The sequence below is a fragment of the Molothrus aeneus genome, chromosome 5, assembly GCF_037042795.1.
Source record: "Molothrus aeneus isolate 106 chromosome 5, BPBGC_Maene_1.0, whole genome shotgun sequence".
NCBI classification, from domain to species: domain Eukaryota; kingdom Metazoa; phylum Chordata; class Aves; order Passeriformes; family Icteridae; genus Molothrus; species Molothrus aeneus.
Window position 1 is genome coordinate 68,122,279 of NC_089650.1, and position 15,063 is coordinate 68,137,341.

A 15,063-nucleotide genomic window follows, 5' to 3' on the forward strand; every position below is an offset into this window, starting at 1 on the left:
CTGCAAATCCGAGCTCTCTGATTTTAAATTCTCCCTGTGGTGTCTCTGGATCCAAGGAAAGCAGAGTCCCAAGGGCTCAGGGTTATCCAGAGGATGGATAACCATGGAACTGGGGATGTTCTCCTAAACAGAGTTGATACCTGGTTGCAAGTGCTGGCCAGATTTCAGAGCTGTTGGATCCAAAAGAAAACCTTCACCCCACATGACATTCCACATCTAAAAATCCTTCAAAGACCACAAACTGATTGGATTTGATGAAAAATTAAATACAGCCCACAGAGTGAAAGTGTTGGTTTTTAAGTTATAGTTCTCTCTCTGCAAGGAATTCAGCATAGAAAAGGCTTTGAGTGAAATATTTGGATGGAATAAAAAGAAACCAAACAATTTCTTACAGGGAAGTTTCAAATAAATGAAAATTTCTATTACTCCATTATCAAATAAACATTTCAAAATAGACCAGATCTTTTTTTTTTTGTGAGAAATGCAATTCCTGGGGCTATTCCCAGGCTGACATTTTTGTAAGCTCAACTCTCCCTTTACACCTGCATCTCCACACAGAATTATTGCAGCTAAGTTGTGTTTCTTTGACTGGAAATGATCTCTACAGAAGTAGTGACTCATAAATTAAATGCCTGGGGAAGGAATACAAGGAATATGGAATACTGCTACACTCTCTTAGTGATGCCAGGTATAAGTGGCACCAGGAAAATTCCAAACCAAGCCCATGGGTACGTCCCTGCTTTTCTCCTGCCACTGAAGAGCTGAGTGTGAATGAGAGAGTGAGCAAAGGAAAAAATAAAAAGCCAGGGAATTTTGGCACCTGGTTGTTTTACGGCAGAGTGGTTTGTAGGGAGAACAATGCCAGGAATAGCTCCTGTGCTGTTTGCAGGGAGACAAACCAGACATTTGCTAAACTCAAGTTTCTTTTTGCATCTCCTGGAAGAAATCACTAAAAACTCCAGGGTTGCCAACTGCATTTAAGCCACGGGTTTTGCCTGAAGCATTCCCCAGGGTGCAGAGGGGTTTGCAGCCAAGGAAGCCCATCAGGATCCCTGGATCGCACTAAACTGTGGGAACACTCACCACCAAAGTGGTACAGACACATGGGACAGCCAGCACAGGAGGAAATCAGACACTGGGTTCTAACTAAAGCACAGCAAGATTAAATATTTCTCACTAAACTATGCCATGAGTGGGTCAGGAGCTGGTTTTCCATCCCACCTGATCTGTTGAATTAAGCTGCTGAGGTGATCACACACCTCACAGCACTTAATCCATTCATTTTCTCCAGCAAGGAAAACATTCCCTGCCGTTTTCAGAAGAGAAAATGAGATGTGGAGACACACCAGAAGTTCCTGGCAGAGCAAAGGACTGAACTTCTCCTCCCTGGGCCACCCCTTCTCCATCTTCAAGAACCCCATGAAACCTTTAATGCAAGGACAACAGTTTTTATATGAACAAGGAGAATTTTTCCTTTTCCACAGCTCTTCATTTTTATCCTATTTATTTCTTCATTCTGCAGGGCTGAGCTGTGTCACATTCACATTCTCTGAAAAAATCCCTTCGCCCAGGATTCTTCTCCTGGGAAGCCTCCGAGAAAAAGGGAAACAATTCTTATCTCATTTGCTTCTCCTGTGTTGTGCTCACATGTGGAATGTGTTTGGAGATTGTTAACCCAGAGGTGATAATTCCATTGGATTCTGCTGGGAGTTGTTTTCACTCTTTGGCCAATCAGGGCCAAGCTGTGTCAGGACTCTGGCGAGATCCAGGAGTTTTCATTATTATCTTTTTAGCCTTCTGTAAGTATCCTTTCTGTATTCTTTAGTATAGTTTAGTTTAGTATTCTTTACTATAATACAGTATCATAAAATAATAAATGAGCCTTCTGAGAACATGGAGTCAGATTCAGCATTCCCTCCTTCGTCTGGGAACCCCACAAATACAATAGGGCTGTGCCGTGGACAAGGCAGCAGAATTGGAGGGAATATTTCTCCAGCACATTATTCTGTTCCTTCCTGATGGACTGCACAGGGAGCTTTGTGAATGAGCAGGAGTTGCAGAATGTATTTTGCCTGGGGCAGTGAAATAGCTGGGGCCAAGCGTGTCATTCGGTTTCACTCACACTTTCCCTACCCTATCTCTATCTTGGTTTTTCCTTTTCTTTTCCTCTTTGTTGTCTTGGTTACATGGGCAGACTCCTGATACTCTGCTAGTATTCATTTTAATGATATGTTCCTGTAAAGCACAATATTTTCCTTCAGTTGTGCGTGCCACTGGATAAATTCCTTTGACACATGTGACATTTGTATATCAACTAACAGATATTGCTTTATGACTGTGGGTATTTTGCAGAGCATTCATGGATCACATAAATCAAAATCTGATACACAGTCTGCCACTTTCATACATAAAAAAAACCACACACAGAGAGGAAAATACTGAAACTGCAGGGAAAAAAAAGGCAGCAAAGTTTCTCCAAAAGCATCTTGTAATGACTTGCAGTGAGTCTTCCAAGCACAGAATAAATCCTGCTATCTTGGGGATGATCTCAGAACTCTTCTTTCATGCCATCCCAAAAATTCCACTGCAGCTTGACCGAGGAGCTGCACTGCACCAGGAGAAGCAGTAGAGTGTGACATGCCTGGTAGAAGCCAACAGCACAAAAAAAAAAAAAAAAAAAAAAAAGAAATCCCAGCTTCTGGGATATGTCCAGGAGTTTCATCTAATCCTACAAGGCTTTCTCCAGTTTACCAGTGTTTTTGAACAGAAAACAAACTTTGTGCTGAAATAATGGATATTATGCTGGAGCTGCAATCCCAATGCAGCATTTTACTGGCAGCACCTGATTGATGAGCCAAGGTGGAAAACAAAGCATCCAAAGGGCCATGGCCAGGGCCAAGGGGCATCAAGGGAAATTCCTGAGTGCCAAACCACCCAGAGGAGGTGACAGGTTGCTGTCCCAGAGTCAGACACCCTCAGGAGCACTGGAGGGGGACAATGTGAGGAGCAGAGTCAGGGATTGCAGTAGACACAGCAAAGATTGGGCTGGACCTAAAGGTTTCCAGGAGTCTGGATCAACTGGTCCAAAACAATCACACATGGTTAGGGGGAGCCTCATTCTGCTTTGTGTTCTGCCTCTTTGGGGGAAGTTCATTCACCTGAGCAAATCTCAGCCCAAGGCTCCAGCCCTGTTCCAACTCACCCAAAGTAGGAACTACCACAAGTAGAATATTCAGCATGTTAGGAAAAAGCTTAATTTTATTCCCTTTCTCAAGTTACACCAGCCACTTCTGCTCTCCTCTGCTCATTCTTTACCGTATAAGGCTGTCCCCGCTCCCCACCACACTCCATAAAGAACAGAAAGCTTTCTCTCCTATTTTCCCCTATTAAAAAGGAAAAAGGAATCAGATCTTGGACTCTGCAGTGCGACCTGCAAAGGCAAAGACAGAGCTGTGGCTGAGTTTTCTTCTCCTGAAGCCAAAAAAAACCCCCAACCAAAAGCTTGTGAGTGCAGGGAGAACAGTCATTAAGAGTTTAGGTATTTTTGATATTTACCATTCAGATCTCAGCTGCCCCATTTCCCTCCCTCCAAGAGACTGACTGGAGAACTGAACAGTTTATTATGATATCACACATGACAGGGAAGCAAAAGCTAATTAGCCAGGGGAGGAGATTATTTTTATTATGACCATTTTTTAAAACCATTTGGCTCCTTTTTCACATGCCTGAATAATAATAAAAAAAACTACCATATTTTCTTTTCAAAAGCACGAGCAGTCTTTCCTCTGCTTCGAGCAAAGCCAGAGACATTTGCCAGTGGGCAGGATCCCATTCCTCCCTCAGCATGGGGGAAATGCCATCTGAATTTACAGCCCAGATTTGCTTTTCAAGTGAAGAAACAGGTAGAGGAAAAAAAACAGAGATTCCAGATTATCCTTAAGCATCTGTGTGCAAACAACTCCCTTTACTCCCCACAAGCCACAGTGGGTCATCTTTTCACATCACCTTATTTGCCCCATCTTGGAAGTCTTCACTCACAGAAGGGATTTAAAGAGGAAACAACATCCTAAAACATCACCAGGCTCTGGCCAACCTCCCTTCCCAGCTTCTCCCCCATCTCCATGACCATGGCCAAGCCACCACCTCCTCACACAGGCAATGTCTTACAACACTCCTGGGCTGAACATTCAGACCAACACTGTCAGACTGGCACAGAGGGGCTGAAATGGAGCCAGTGCCCATCATTGGCCCACTTCCAACAACTCTTCTTTCCTTGGGAAAGCCACAGGTGGAGGATTCCACCTCCCCAGCCTCTCTGTGGGCTTCACGAGGCAAACCCCAGCCATGCAATGGCCACACTTCAGTGAGAACGCCCAAAGAGGAGCACAAACACACTCTTCATTCTGTTTGTGTGGCACCAGCCATAAACACAAAGCTCATTATGGCTCAGAACACAGCTTTCCTTTGAAGCAAACCCTCTTCCTTCAGCACAAACCCCAGCCTGATGTCAGCGGGGCGGCCGCCGATCCCGTGCTGGGCTCGTGGTGAGATCACAACCCAGTCACGCTGCTCTGAAGAAAGATCTCCAGGGCATGGATCCTGTTTCCCAAACTTCAGCCCCAGTCTGATTTTCTCCAGTATGCACAGACACCCTGTGATCAATGACTCAATTAGAGACGGTCTGAACACCAAAAATTCTGTTGGATGCAAATCACATCACGTCCATCTGCAACTGTGGTTTGACTTCTGAAGCATTAATTTCCTGATGAATAACCACTTGGAACGAGGATTTTATCCTTTCTCAGATCATCTTTATCCCTTGAGGGTGAAAACCAGTTTTTTTGCCAACCAAACCATTTTTTATCCTCAAAATAGGAGCACCTTAGGACAAGGACCGCGCTCGTGCTCGACGCAACACTTAAATCACCATAAAAACATGAAAATCTGAGTTAGAGGGCCATGTAGGTCTTACCTTTTTGAGCTTCCCACTCTTGGTGCCCACAAAAGCCAGGGAGTGGTTCTTGTAGACGTAGGCAATCACCGAGGTCATCCTGTCCCCATCCTCGGTGAAAATGGGGAGCCCTCGCACCATGGATGATACTCCCAAGGGGGCATTCATATCCAGGCCACAGAAATTGTCATCAATTGTTAACAGCTGCAAAGGAAGAAAGAAAAAGGAGGTAAACAGCTGAAGTCACCAATTTTTCAGCCATTTGGGAAGTATCCATCTGTTGCGTAACATGCCTGTAATTTATGCAGGCTGACAAAAATCAAGGAGGACTGGAGAAAGAGGTGGAAAAAAGGAAAAAAAAAAACTCTCTGAAGTTACACAATGAGTTACAGCCAGAAGGAGAACTGGAAAGTTGGTTCTCTTGAATGACAGCCCAGCAGGATACATTACATTAAGCCTTTTTCCTACTGCTGTACCAGTCAGTTTTACCAGTCAAGACTCACCAATCAAGTGAAACTCTGCTGAAAATGTCTTAAACATCCCTAAGTTCTGTCAAAAAAAAAAAAAAAAAAAAAAAGAAAAAAAAAAGAGTACACCATTCCTGTAGATCCAGACTAAGAAATACTAAGCTAAATCTGCACTGGCAAATAATAAAATAGACCCTGACCTGTCCTCTAGACCCAGGATCCAACACTAAGGATCACATCTACAAAGCCTAAATAACCACTCCTCTCCTAATTCTGAACTCAGCAAAGTTGCTTATGTTACAATCTTTGGAAATTATCGTCCTCCAAGGAGTGTCCAGGCATTGTCCAAGAAAGAGATGGTCAGCCCAGGCCAAATCTGCAGAAGGGAGAGAATCAAATATCCTGAACTTAAAGCCCTTTCCAGTACCTCAGGGGGCTCCAAGAGAGCTGGAGCAGAACTTGGGACAAGGGATGAAGGGACAGGACAAGAGGCAATTGCTTCAAACTGCCAGAGAGCAGCATTAGATGGGCAGAAGTTGTTGGCTGTGAGGGTAGTGAGGTCCTGGCACACATGGTCCAGAGAAGCTGTGGCTGCCCCTGGAAGTGTCCAAGGCCAGGTTGGACAGGGCTTGGAGCAACCTGGGATAGGTGAAGGTGTTCCTGCCCATAGTGTGGAGAAAACCATTCTGCGAAATGCAAGTGTCCATAAAAGAGACAGAGGATTTCTGCAATTTTATTGGAATAAATGGAGAGAGAGCCCACTGGGGCATACCCCCATGGGGTTTCACTCTCTAGGTTTCAGAGGACACAGCCTCCTTTTATCCTAAACTCACCCTCTTCCTTTCCCCATTACCAGGAAGGTGCAGCCTTCCCAATCCACCTCCCACATATCCCCCCTTGAACCTATCATTTCCCCCAAAACTCAGCAGTTTTGGCAGTCTGCCTTCAGGGAATCTACCATCCAGAAGTGCCACAGACTTTACCCGGACCCATTTGTCCAACCCTAAAGTTCAGGAGTTCAAACCGTAACTAAAATTCCCAAATTCCCGGGTTTTGTGGTTGGTACAGACATTGAGGCCCATTTCAAAGACATTAACACCCATTCCTCCTAAAGACCCCTCACCCATGGAATTGTTTGTAAGCACATTAACGTCCATCTTTCCTTCCTTTAAGGTGCCTTCCAACCCAAACCGTTCTGGGATTTAACTGGGATGCTGTAAACCCCTGAAGCTCTTTGGAGAGAAGGGAAGTTTCCACAGCTACCACAGGGAACTTCCAGCTTTTTTTTTTTTTGGAGATACCCATGAACTCCTGACAACCAGAGGAAAACCCCTGTCCATCAATACTGCTGCCTGAGCTCCAACACCCACCGCATTTGAACTCAGCAGCATTTTCACCACATGGATGCTCCACTGGGATCCCTTCACTTAAATTAATGTTATGTCCAGTTGTCCCTAAGGCCGTTTCCTTGGGCTTCAGGGAGTTCCAGAAACACAGCAGGAATGTGGCACTGCCAGCTGTTCCACCTTCAGGCACCATCAAGGCAGGTGAAGCTAATACAGGTCACAGATCTCCACAGAATAAATCAAATAAAACTCCAAATATCCCAGCACAAACTGTCAGAGCAGTTGGAGTTTGTTAACTTCTCTGAAGTCACTCACAGATTTCAACACTTAAAATGTTTTGCTAAGGCCTAGAGAAGCAATAATTAAGTGTACAGGAAGGTTGCCTAGTTTTGATATATCAGAACTAAAGGACCATGACAATTTTCTTTGAGCTCACATCTTCCTGGAAACACAGCTAAAAAAAGTGATGGTCCCTGCTTGAGTTCACCAGCAGTAAAAGCCTGATAGTTGATTCATTTTATCCTCACCCAGCAATTACGGGCAATAATTACAGATGGCTTTGCTGAATAGAAGAATAATGCGTCCTAAATGTGTTTATAAATACATAAAACCTAGGAGGAATTCAAAGGGCCATTAGGAGGGATCAGCTAGCCTGAGCTCTGGCCTGCAGGAGTCATTAGTGTTTGTGGACTGCCCTTTTTAGCAGAGCTAAAAGAGCAATTAGGGAGCAGATCAGCAGCCTCCAGCAGCAGCAGGCAGGATGCTGCTAGTCCAAAATGACAGCAACAAGTCCAAGATAAATCTGCAACCCAGCTTCAGTACGAGGAAATTCATAATCAGCAGGGAAAGGTGTGCCAGAGAAGGAACCACCCAACCAAACTGGAAATGCACCTTCCAACAGAGCCAGGTGGCCACAAAACTACTCCAGGTGATCCCCTCGGCCCCCAAAGGTTTCCACCCGCAAAAATCGGCCCCCAAAGGTTTCCACCCGCAAAAATCGGCCCCCAAAGGTTTCCACCCGCAAAAATCGGCCCCCAAAGGTTTCCACCCGCAAAAATCGGCCCCCAAAGGTTTCCACCCGCAAAAATCGGCCCCCAAAGGTTTCCACCCGCAAAAATCGGCCCCCAAAGGTTTCCACCCGCAAAAATCGGCCCCCAAAGGTTTCCACCCGCAAAAATCGGCCCCCAAAGGTTTCCACCCGCAAAAATCGGCCCCCAAAGGTTTCCACCCGCAAAAATCGGCCCCCAAAGGTTTCCACCCGCAAAAATCGGCCCCCAAAGGTTTCCACCCGCAAAAATCGGCCCCCAAAGGTTTCCACCCGCAAAAATCGGCCCCCAAAGGTTTCCACCCGCAAAAATCGGCCCCCAAAGGTTTCCACCCGCAAAAATCGGCCCCCAAAGGTTTCCACCCGCAAAAATCGGCCCCCAAAGGTTTCCACCCGCAAAAATCGGCCCCCAAAGGTTTCCACCCGCAAAAATCGGCCCCCAAAGGTTTCCACCCGCAAAAATCGGCCCCCAAAGGTTTCCACCCGCAAAAATCGGCCCCCAAAGGTTTCCACCCGCAGAAATCGGCCCCCAAAGGTTTCCACCCGCAGAAATCGGCCCCCAAAGGTTTCCACCCGCAGAAATCGGCCCCCAAAGGTTTCCACCCGCAGAAATCGGCCCCCAAAGGTTTCCACCCGCAGAAATCGGCCCCCAAAAGTTTCCACCCGCAGAAATCGGCCCCCAAAAGTTTCCACCCGCAAAAATCGGCCCCCAAAAGTTTCCACCCGCAAAAATCGGCCCCCAAAAGTTCCCAGCCGCAAAAATCGGCCCCCAAAAGTTCCCAGCCGCAAAAATCGGCCCCCAAAAGTTCCCAGCCGCAAAAATCGGCCCCCAAAAGTTCCCAGCCGCAAAAATCGGCCCCCAAAAGTTTCCAGCCGCAAAAATCGGCCCCCAAAAGTTTCCAGCCGCAAAAATCGGCCCCCAAAAGTTTCCAGCCGCAAAAATCGGCCCCCAAAAGTTTCCACCCGCAAAAATCGGCCCCCAAAAGTTCCCAGCCACAAAAATCGGCCCCCAAAAGTTCCCAGCCACAAAAATCGGCCCCCAAAAGTTCCCAGCCACAAAAATCGGCCCCCAAAAGTTCCCAGCCACAAAAATCGGCCCCCAAAAGTTTCCACCCACAAAAATCGGCCCCCAAAAATTTCCACCCACAAAAATCGGCCCCAAAAATTTCCACCCACAAAAATCAGCCCCAAACTTCAATGCCCTCAGCCCAACTGTGTGGCCCCTTGAGGCCCCTCCAAGCTGAATTTTCCTGTGGATGTAAGATCCAAGAGTCCAGGTCTCCAAGTCAGGCCAAATTTGCCCAGAAACCCTTAAGCTCAGAGATGAGCACAATTTGTGTTTCAGGGGTATGATCAAGCTGCCTAAGTGCTCACTCTGACAAGCTGGAAAGAATCACCTCAGGCTGAAAGCAGGAAAATCCCAAACAGCAGAAAGAGGGGAAAGGGAGGAAAGTTTCCAAGGAAAACAAGACAGCTTTCTTCACCACCAAGACAATGAAAAGCTTCATAGTGCCAGCAGACTTCTTACCCAAGGTGCAGGGTGCAAAGCTCCATCCCAAACCAGAGAAAATTACTCAGACAAACGGTGAAATGAGATGAATACAGCAGAGCTGGCACAGTCAAAGGAGTACAGCCAAAACCAACCCTTCCACTGAAGCAGAGACCAGAAAGGACCCACAGCATCCTCTAGCTGCCTTTCTACTCCATCCAGACCCTCCCAATCCAGGCAGGAGCCTGGGAGGACACAGCCCCCAAAATCACAGCATTAAACACAAACACCTGTGGCTGATTTGTCTCCAACCTGTTGAGGTTTCATTAATCTAATTGCCACTGGGTAGTTCCTCCTGCACCTGATTGGACTCCAGCTGAACTCAGACCTGCCCTTAATGGGGCTGATAATCTCACACAGACACAAAATTAAATTTAAGCCTTATTTATTTCATCTTTTTTCCTCTGACATTACTGACAGGAGAACTCATCCTTATAAGAAGGACTTACACAGAAATAGAGGGGCAGATTTTTTTTTTTTTTTAAGAAGGGAAAGTCACACTAGGTTTAAAGAAGAAATTGTTTATGATGAGGGTGGGGAGGCCTTGGAACAGAGAAGTTGTGGCTGCCCCTGGATCCCTGGGAGTGCCCAAGACTAAGTTGGACAATGCTTGGAGCAACTTGGGATAGGTGAAGGTGTCTCTGCCCACTGGTAGGGGGTGGAATTTGATGGTCTTTAGGTCACTTGCAACCCAAACAATTCTAGAACTCTGTGTGCTGCTGGTTGGGTGCCAGAGAAGCAATCAGAGCATTGCTGGTTTGCCATGTGGACAGCCCTCCCCCAGGAACAGGAGCAAGGCCAGCAAGCCACACGAAAACTATTTTCATTGAAGATATTTGGGTTATTTCCTCTGGGGGATCATCTGCCAAAAAAAAAAAAAAATGCCAGCAAGCAAAACCCTCCAAATAAACAGCACCCAGCTCCTGCACAGCTGTGGCTCTCAGCTGCACACAGGCCTTTGTAGAGCCAGAAATACAGAAATACAGTCATCCTCTGCAGCAAAGACAGACACGTAAGGAAGTTTGGATTTATGATGAAAGGGTCAGGAGTTGCAAGCACAGGTTTATTTTCAATTCCAGACACTCCTAGCAGCAATATAAAGTAGCCACGTTAAACTCTCTGGAGCTTCTCTGCCTGGCAATTTCACGTTAACGACTTTGCAGAATGAAGGGGGAGGTGAGGGCAGGAATTCACTTCTAGCGGTGGCTGGGATAGCAGGGAGAGGCAAAGGGAAGGTCTAAAAGAGGTGGGAATGATATCAGCAATTCTCACATCCTGGGCAGTTAAAATCCAACCCAGAAAGTCACAGCCAGAGGTAACTTGGAAGGGAATGGGGGCCCTGCAGTTGGAATGCTGGGCTGGGATCAACCACTTCATCATTCCATGCTGAATTCCCACTAGCAAATGAGGGAATATTTCTCACCACCACCCTGCCCCAAGGAAACTCAGAAGCACAGGTGGTCTGCATATCCAAAATATCTTCATCTGAGATGGACTGGCAGCTCCCAGGGTAGAAATGCCCTCCCCAGTCCCACCAGCTGCCTCTCTACCTGGTTGTGCTCTGCTCCTGCCACCTCTGCCTGTGTCACCAACTACCTGCAGCCCTGACTCCATGGCCAAGTGTCACAGTCACCACTGAAACAGGAAGGATGTGCAAAAGAATGGCCCTGATTTACAGGATTCTGGCAGGAGTTCGCCTCCTCCAGGATTAAACTTATCAAATAAATAATTAACACATCCAAGCCCTCCTGGAGAGGATGGCTTTACAAGGCTGGTGCTGGCTCAGTCCTGGAGGGATTGACTGAGCCCCCAAAACCCCCAAATTCAGCAGAAGGGTGGGAGATTTGATTCCATCCCCTCCTTGCCTGTCCTCATCTCATTCCCAACAGGAATGAGCTGTGCTGGCACTACAGGAGTGGCAGAAGCACCAAATATCAGGGGACAGGAGCAAACAGTGCTCATAATACACCAGTTGTCCCTTAAACATCTGCTTTCACTGTTTGCCTCTGAAACAGCTCCTGATAATCAAACACAGCCTAATCCACATTTGGGGAAGAGCCTTGATAAAGGATTAGCCACACCTCACTCCTCCTTGCTTTCACTCCAGCAGAACCTTCCTCCTCAGTCAAAGCACTGGAGCCTTTTTTTCCCAGATATCTCAGCAGGCTCCAAAGCAATTCCACAGACTCACCAGGGATAAAGGCTGTCCCAGTGGCCAAGTCTTGCCTTTGATTTACAGCTAATACCTAACAGCCCTGTCTTCATGTGGTGGCAGGTACTTGGCTCCTCTCTCCTGTTATCTCAGGCTTGGCTGAGGCAGAGGATGGAGGGAACACACATTAATGGATGTCTGTGCTGCCAGCAGGGCCAGGCAGCCAGCAGCAGTAAGAAATCAACAGTTACAGGCATTTGAGTCTTTGCAAGGAGACATCCAAGGTCTTTTCCATCACCTGGCTGCAAGAGCTGAATGAGGGTGAAGGTGGGCACATGTCCACTCAATAGGATATTTAAAAATCTAGAGAGATGGAAGACATAGAAAAACCTCTCAGCAGGAACTTCATGGTAGTTGAAGGGACACAAGCTTAGAAATTTAGGGTCTAGGACACCTGCAGCAGGGGTGAACCATAAATCGCCACAGAGCAGAGCTGGAAATAATGGAAACCATCTCCCTGCAAATCACAGGAATTTAAATTCCAGCAGCAGCAGGATGTTACCCAAGGATTGTGCTGCTCCTGTTTGCCTGCACACATTCTCTTGGTGGTTTGAGCATGTTTGAGTGCAAGGTGAATTCCTGGTTGGGTGCTGCTTTGCCCGCCCATGGCATTAGCACTTGGCATTCCTGAAACTGGGATTGACTCTCCCTCCTGCAGTATCTCTGCTCTGGCCATCCTGCCTCCTTTGAAATCAGTGGATTTTGGTCCACCTGCCCTTTCTTCCCACAGAAGCTCAGCAGAACCATCCCATTTCATCCTGCTGCTGGGCTGAGTGTGAAATCCCAGTGCAGGATGGACAGGGCCCCTCTCTGCCTTTCCCCTCCTGCCACATCATTCCTGGCATTTGATGCCTGTCACTGCCCTCCCCTGTTGGCTTCTCTGGGTCTGGATTGAAGGCACTTGGGATGGCAGTTCATGTTCAGACTCAGGTGTTTATTATTTCTTATCACTAAAACAGTCTCACAACCATGAATTCTGCAGCCTTTCATTAACATGGCGCAAAATGGCCAACAATCTCTTGGTACAAGTTCTTTTAAGACTAAACTATCCAATTAAGAAATGAAACCTAGATTATTTTCCTTTTTAACCCAATAACTGATCACCTGAAGCCTGCAATGTGGACTTTTCTGTCCAATTACAAAACAGCACCCAAACTCATGGAGAAGAAGGAAGAAGGTGAAGAAGAAGGAAGAAGAAGATGAAGAAGGTAAAGAAGAAGGAAGAAGAAGGTGAAGAAGAACAACCTGCCTCTGCCCTAAAACCTCCATCTTGCTTCATATTTATTTCTATATTCTAAAATACCAAACTATAAGTTTTCCACCCTGTGATATCACACAACTAACCAACTCCACACCCATAATTCCAGAGCTATCAATCAATTTTGGAAGCCTTCTCCACGACCTCAGGTCAAATGCAGTGTTCTCTTGTGGGTCAGTGCCTTTCAGCACAGAAAGTTTAAAATTCTCAGCATCCAGGATTCCAACACTCCCTATCCTGGGTCAGGAAAAGGCTGCAGGTTTGCCTGGTTGCAGATCTTTGTCATCTGCATCTCAAAATTTTGTGTTCAAAGAGATAGGCAGCGACCAAAGATAGCACAGGTCACCAACCCACCCCTCCTCAGTGGTCAGTCTGGAGTGTGATGACATCCAAAAATACCCAGCCCTGTTCCCCCAGGGTGCTCTGTGATAGAGCAGATCAAGAGCCAGCATTTGGAAACACATTCTAATTGCACACTGCTTTTCACTTGTGCACCCACAGCAGTGCTTGCTGTGCAATTACATGTCACCATATACAAATGACAGTGCAGTTACGGGAACTTTACCAATTACAGAGAAATTGCACCCACTGTGCTGGAGAGGTTTTCGTTCAGACACATCTCAGGAACAAAAGAACAAGAGGGAAAGTTACTCAAATTGACTAGAACTTCTACAGGGCATTTGGTTTTTAGGTCTGGAGTTTAAGCATCAGTTCAAGGGCTGGTGTCAAGTTTCCAGAGTGCTGCAGAATCTTAATGGAGTACAGACTTTTTATGCCTGCATTTATGTTCCTGCTCTGCTGGGAGTGTGAGGCTCCCCAACAGTCCACACCATGTTCCTCCACATCGTAAAATTTGCAATTTCCTGAAGAGGAGGCTGCCTTTCTTGCAGAGAGCAACAGGTTCCTTCAGTCTTCAGGCCTTTTGCTCAGCAGAGCTGGGTGATTATCAGTAATTGTGGATAAAAGGAATTGTGCTGTAAATTTGTGCTATAAATGTAACATCCTCCAAGTCCTGCCTTTTTAAGTGCCCAAAGATGTGTGCAAGCTAAATCCATTAGTGAGCCCCTACAACTTTTCTGGAGCTCAACAATACAAAATTTAAATAATTCTGGCTGCTTTCCTTACTTTTTGTGTCACACCTCAGAGATGCAGAGCCCTGCTTTCAGCTGTGTCTGTCACAGCCATGGTGACACAATTGCAAAGATTGTTTTTTGCTTGTTCTCCATCTCTGGTTCCCACATTTGCTGGGACTGTTCTGGAAGCAGCACTGGGCTGCTGGGGGCTCTGAGCTACCTGGTCTGGTGGGAGGTGTCCCTATCCATGGCAGGGGGGTGGAATTGGATGAGTTTTTCCAACCTTACCATTTTAAGATGCTGTGATTAGAGGGAAATTGCTCATGTCCCCATGAAGGAAACTCATATTGTTATTTAAGTGGTATTTCCAGTGCCTTGGTTAGACCCCAGAAGTCTGAGAAGGGACAGTACCTCCAGCAGCAATGCAGACTGAGATAATAAAACATAATAAATAAAATATTAGATTCATGGAGACCTTCCCATCCCAAATCCCAAACACCACTGTGTCAGCCAAATCTCCCTTTTGCATATTTGTGAAAAATGCCTATTTTATGATTGGCTTTTCACAAATATTCAAATGAATATTATATGTGTTGTGTTAGAAAGTGATGCTGTATTAATTCCCTTAAGTAGTGTGTTAAATATAGTTTTAGGTTATAACATAAGGTTAAAATAGAAACTATGCTGTGCAGGATACTTTTTTTAAAGAAAGGACCCACACCAAGATAGCAGCCACAGGACACCTGAATCTTTCCGAGAAAGAGAATTTATTGCCCCATTATCAGGAGAAATGAACTTCTTCCCACCTTGCTCAGCTCTGAAGATGCTGTCAGGATTAGGAGGAAGAAGCTGACACTGCCCAGACAGAATCCTGTGTTTGAATGGAATTTATGCATCATGGATGAGGTGTATGAATATGCAACAGGTTATTGTTTTTAAGGGTTAATCCTCTGTCAACGTGGGTCCTTTTTCGGCTTATTTTGCCCAGAAAAGGTACCTGGACTGTCCATAACTCTTTGTTTCTATTGTTTCATATTGTCCTAATCCAAAATGTCCAAATTATTAATTCTCTAATTGTATCACTATTTTTATAACCATTTTATTACTATTAAACTTTTACAATTTTAAAAACAAGTGATTGGCGTGTTTCACAATATTGCAT

The 15,063-nt window shown here is 45.9% G+C and overlaps 1 protein-coding gene across 2 annotated transcripts in view; it reads right to left on the reverse strand.

The window, feature by feature from the left end:
- Nucleotides 1-15,063, reverse strand: part of PLXNA4 (plexin A4) — a 508,367-nt gene that overhangs the window by 447,732 nt on the left and 45,572 nt on the right. The window contains exons 3-4 of one of the 2 annotated variants that reach the window (XM_066551059.1): nucleotides 4,973-5,155; nucleotides 2,716-3,882 (exon numbers count right to left, since the gene is read on the reverse strand). In XM_066551059.1, the coding sequence (XP_066407156.1) occupies nucleotides 3,718-3,882; nucleotides 4,973-5,155 (348 nt within the window). In that variant the 3' untranslated portion in view covers nucleotides 2,716-3,717. Of the gene's footprint in view, nucleotides 1-2,715; nucleotides 3,883-4,972; nucleotides 5,156-15,063 lie in introns of those variants that run through there. The other variant, XM_066551057.1, reaches the window with a different exon arrangement.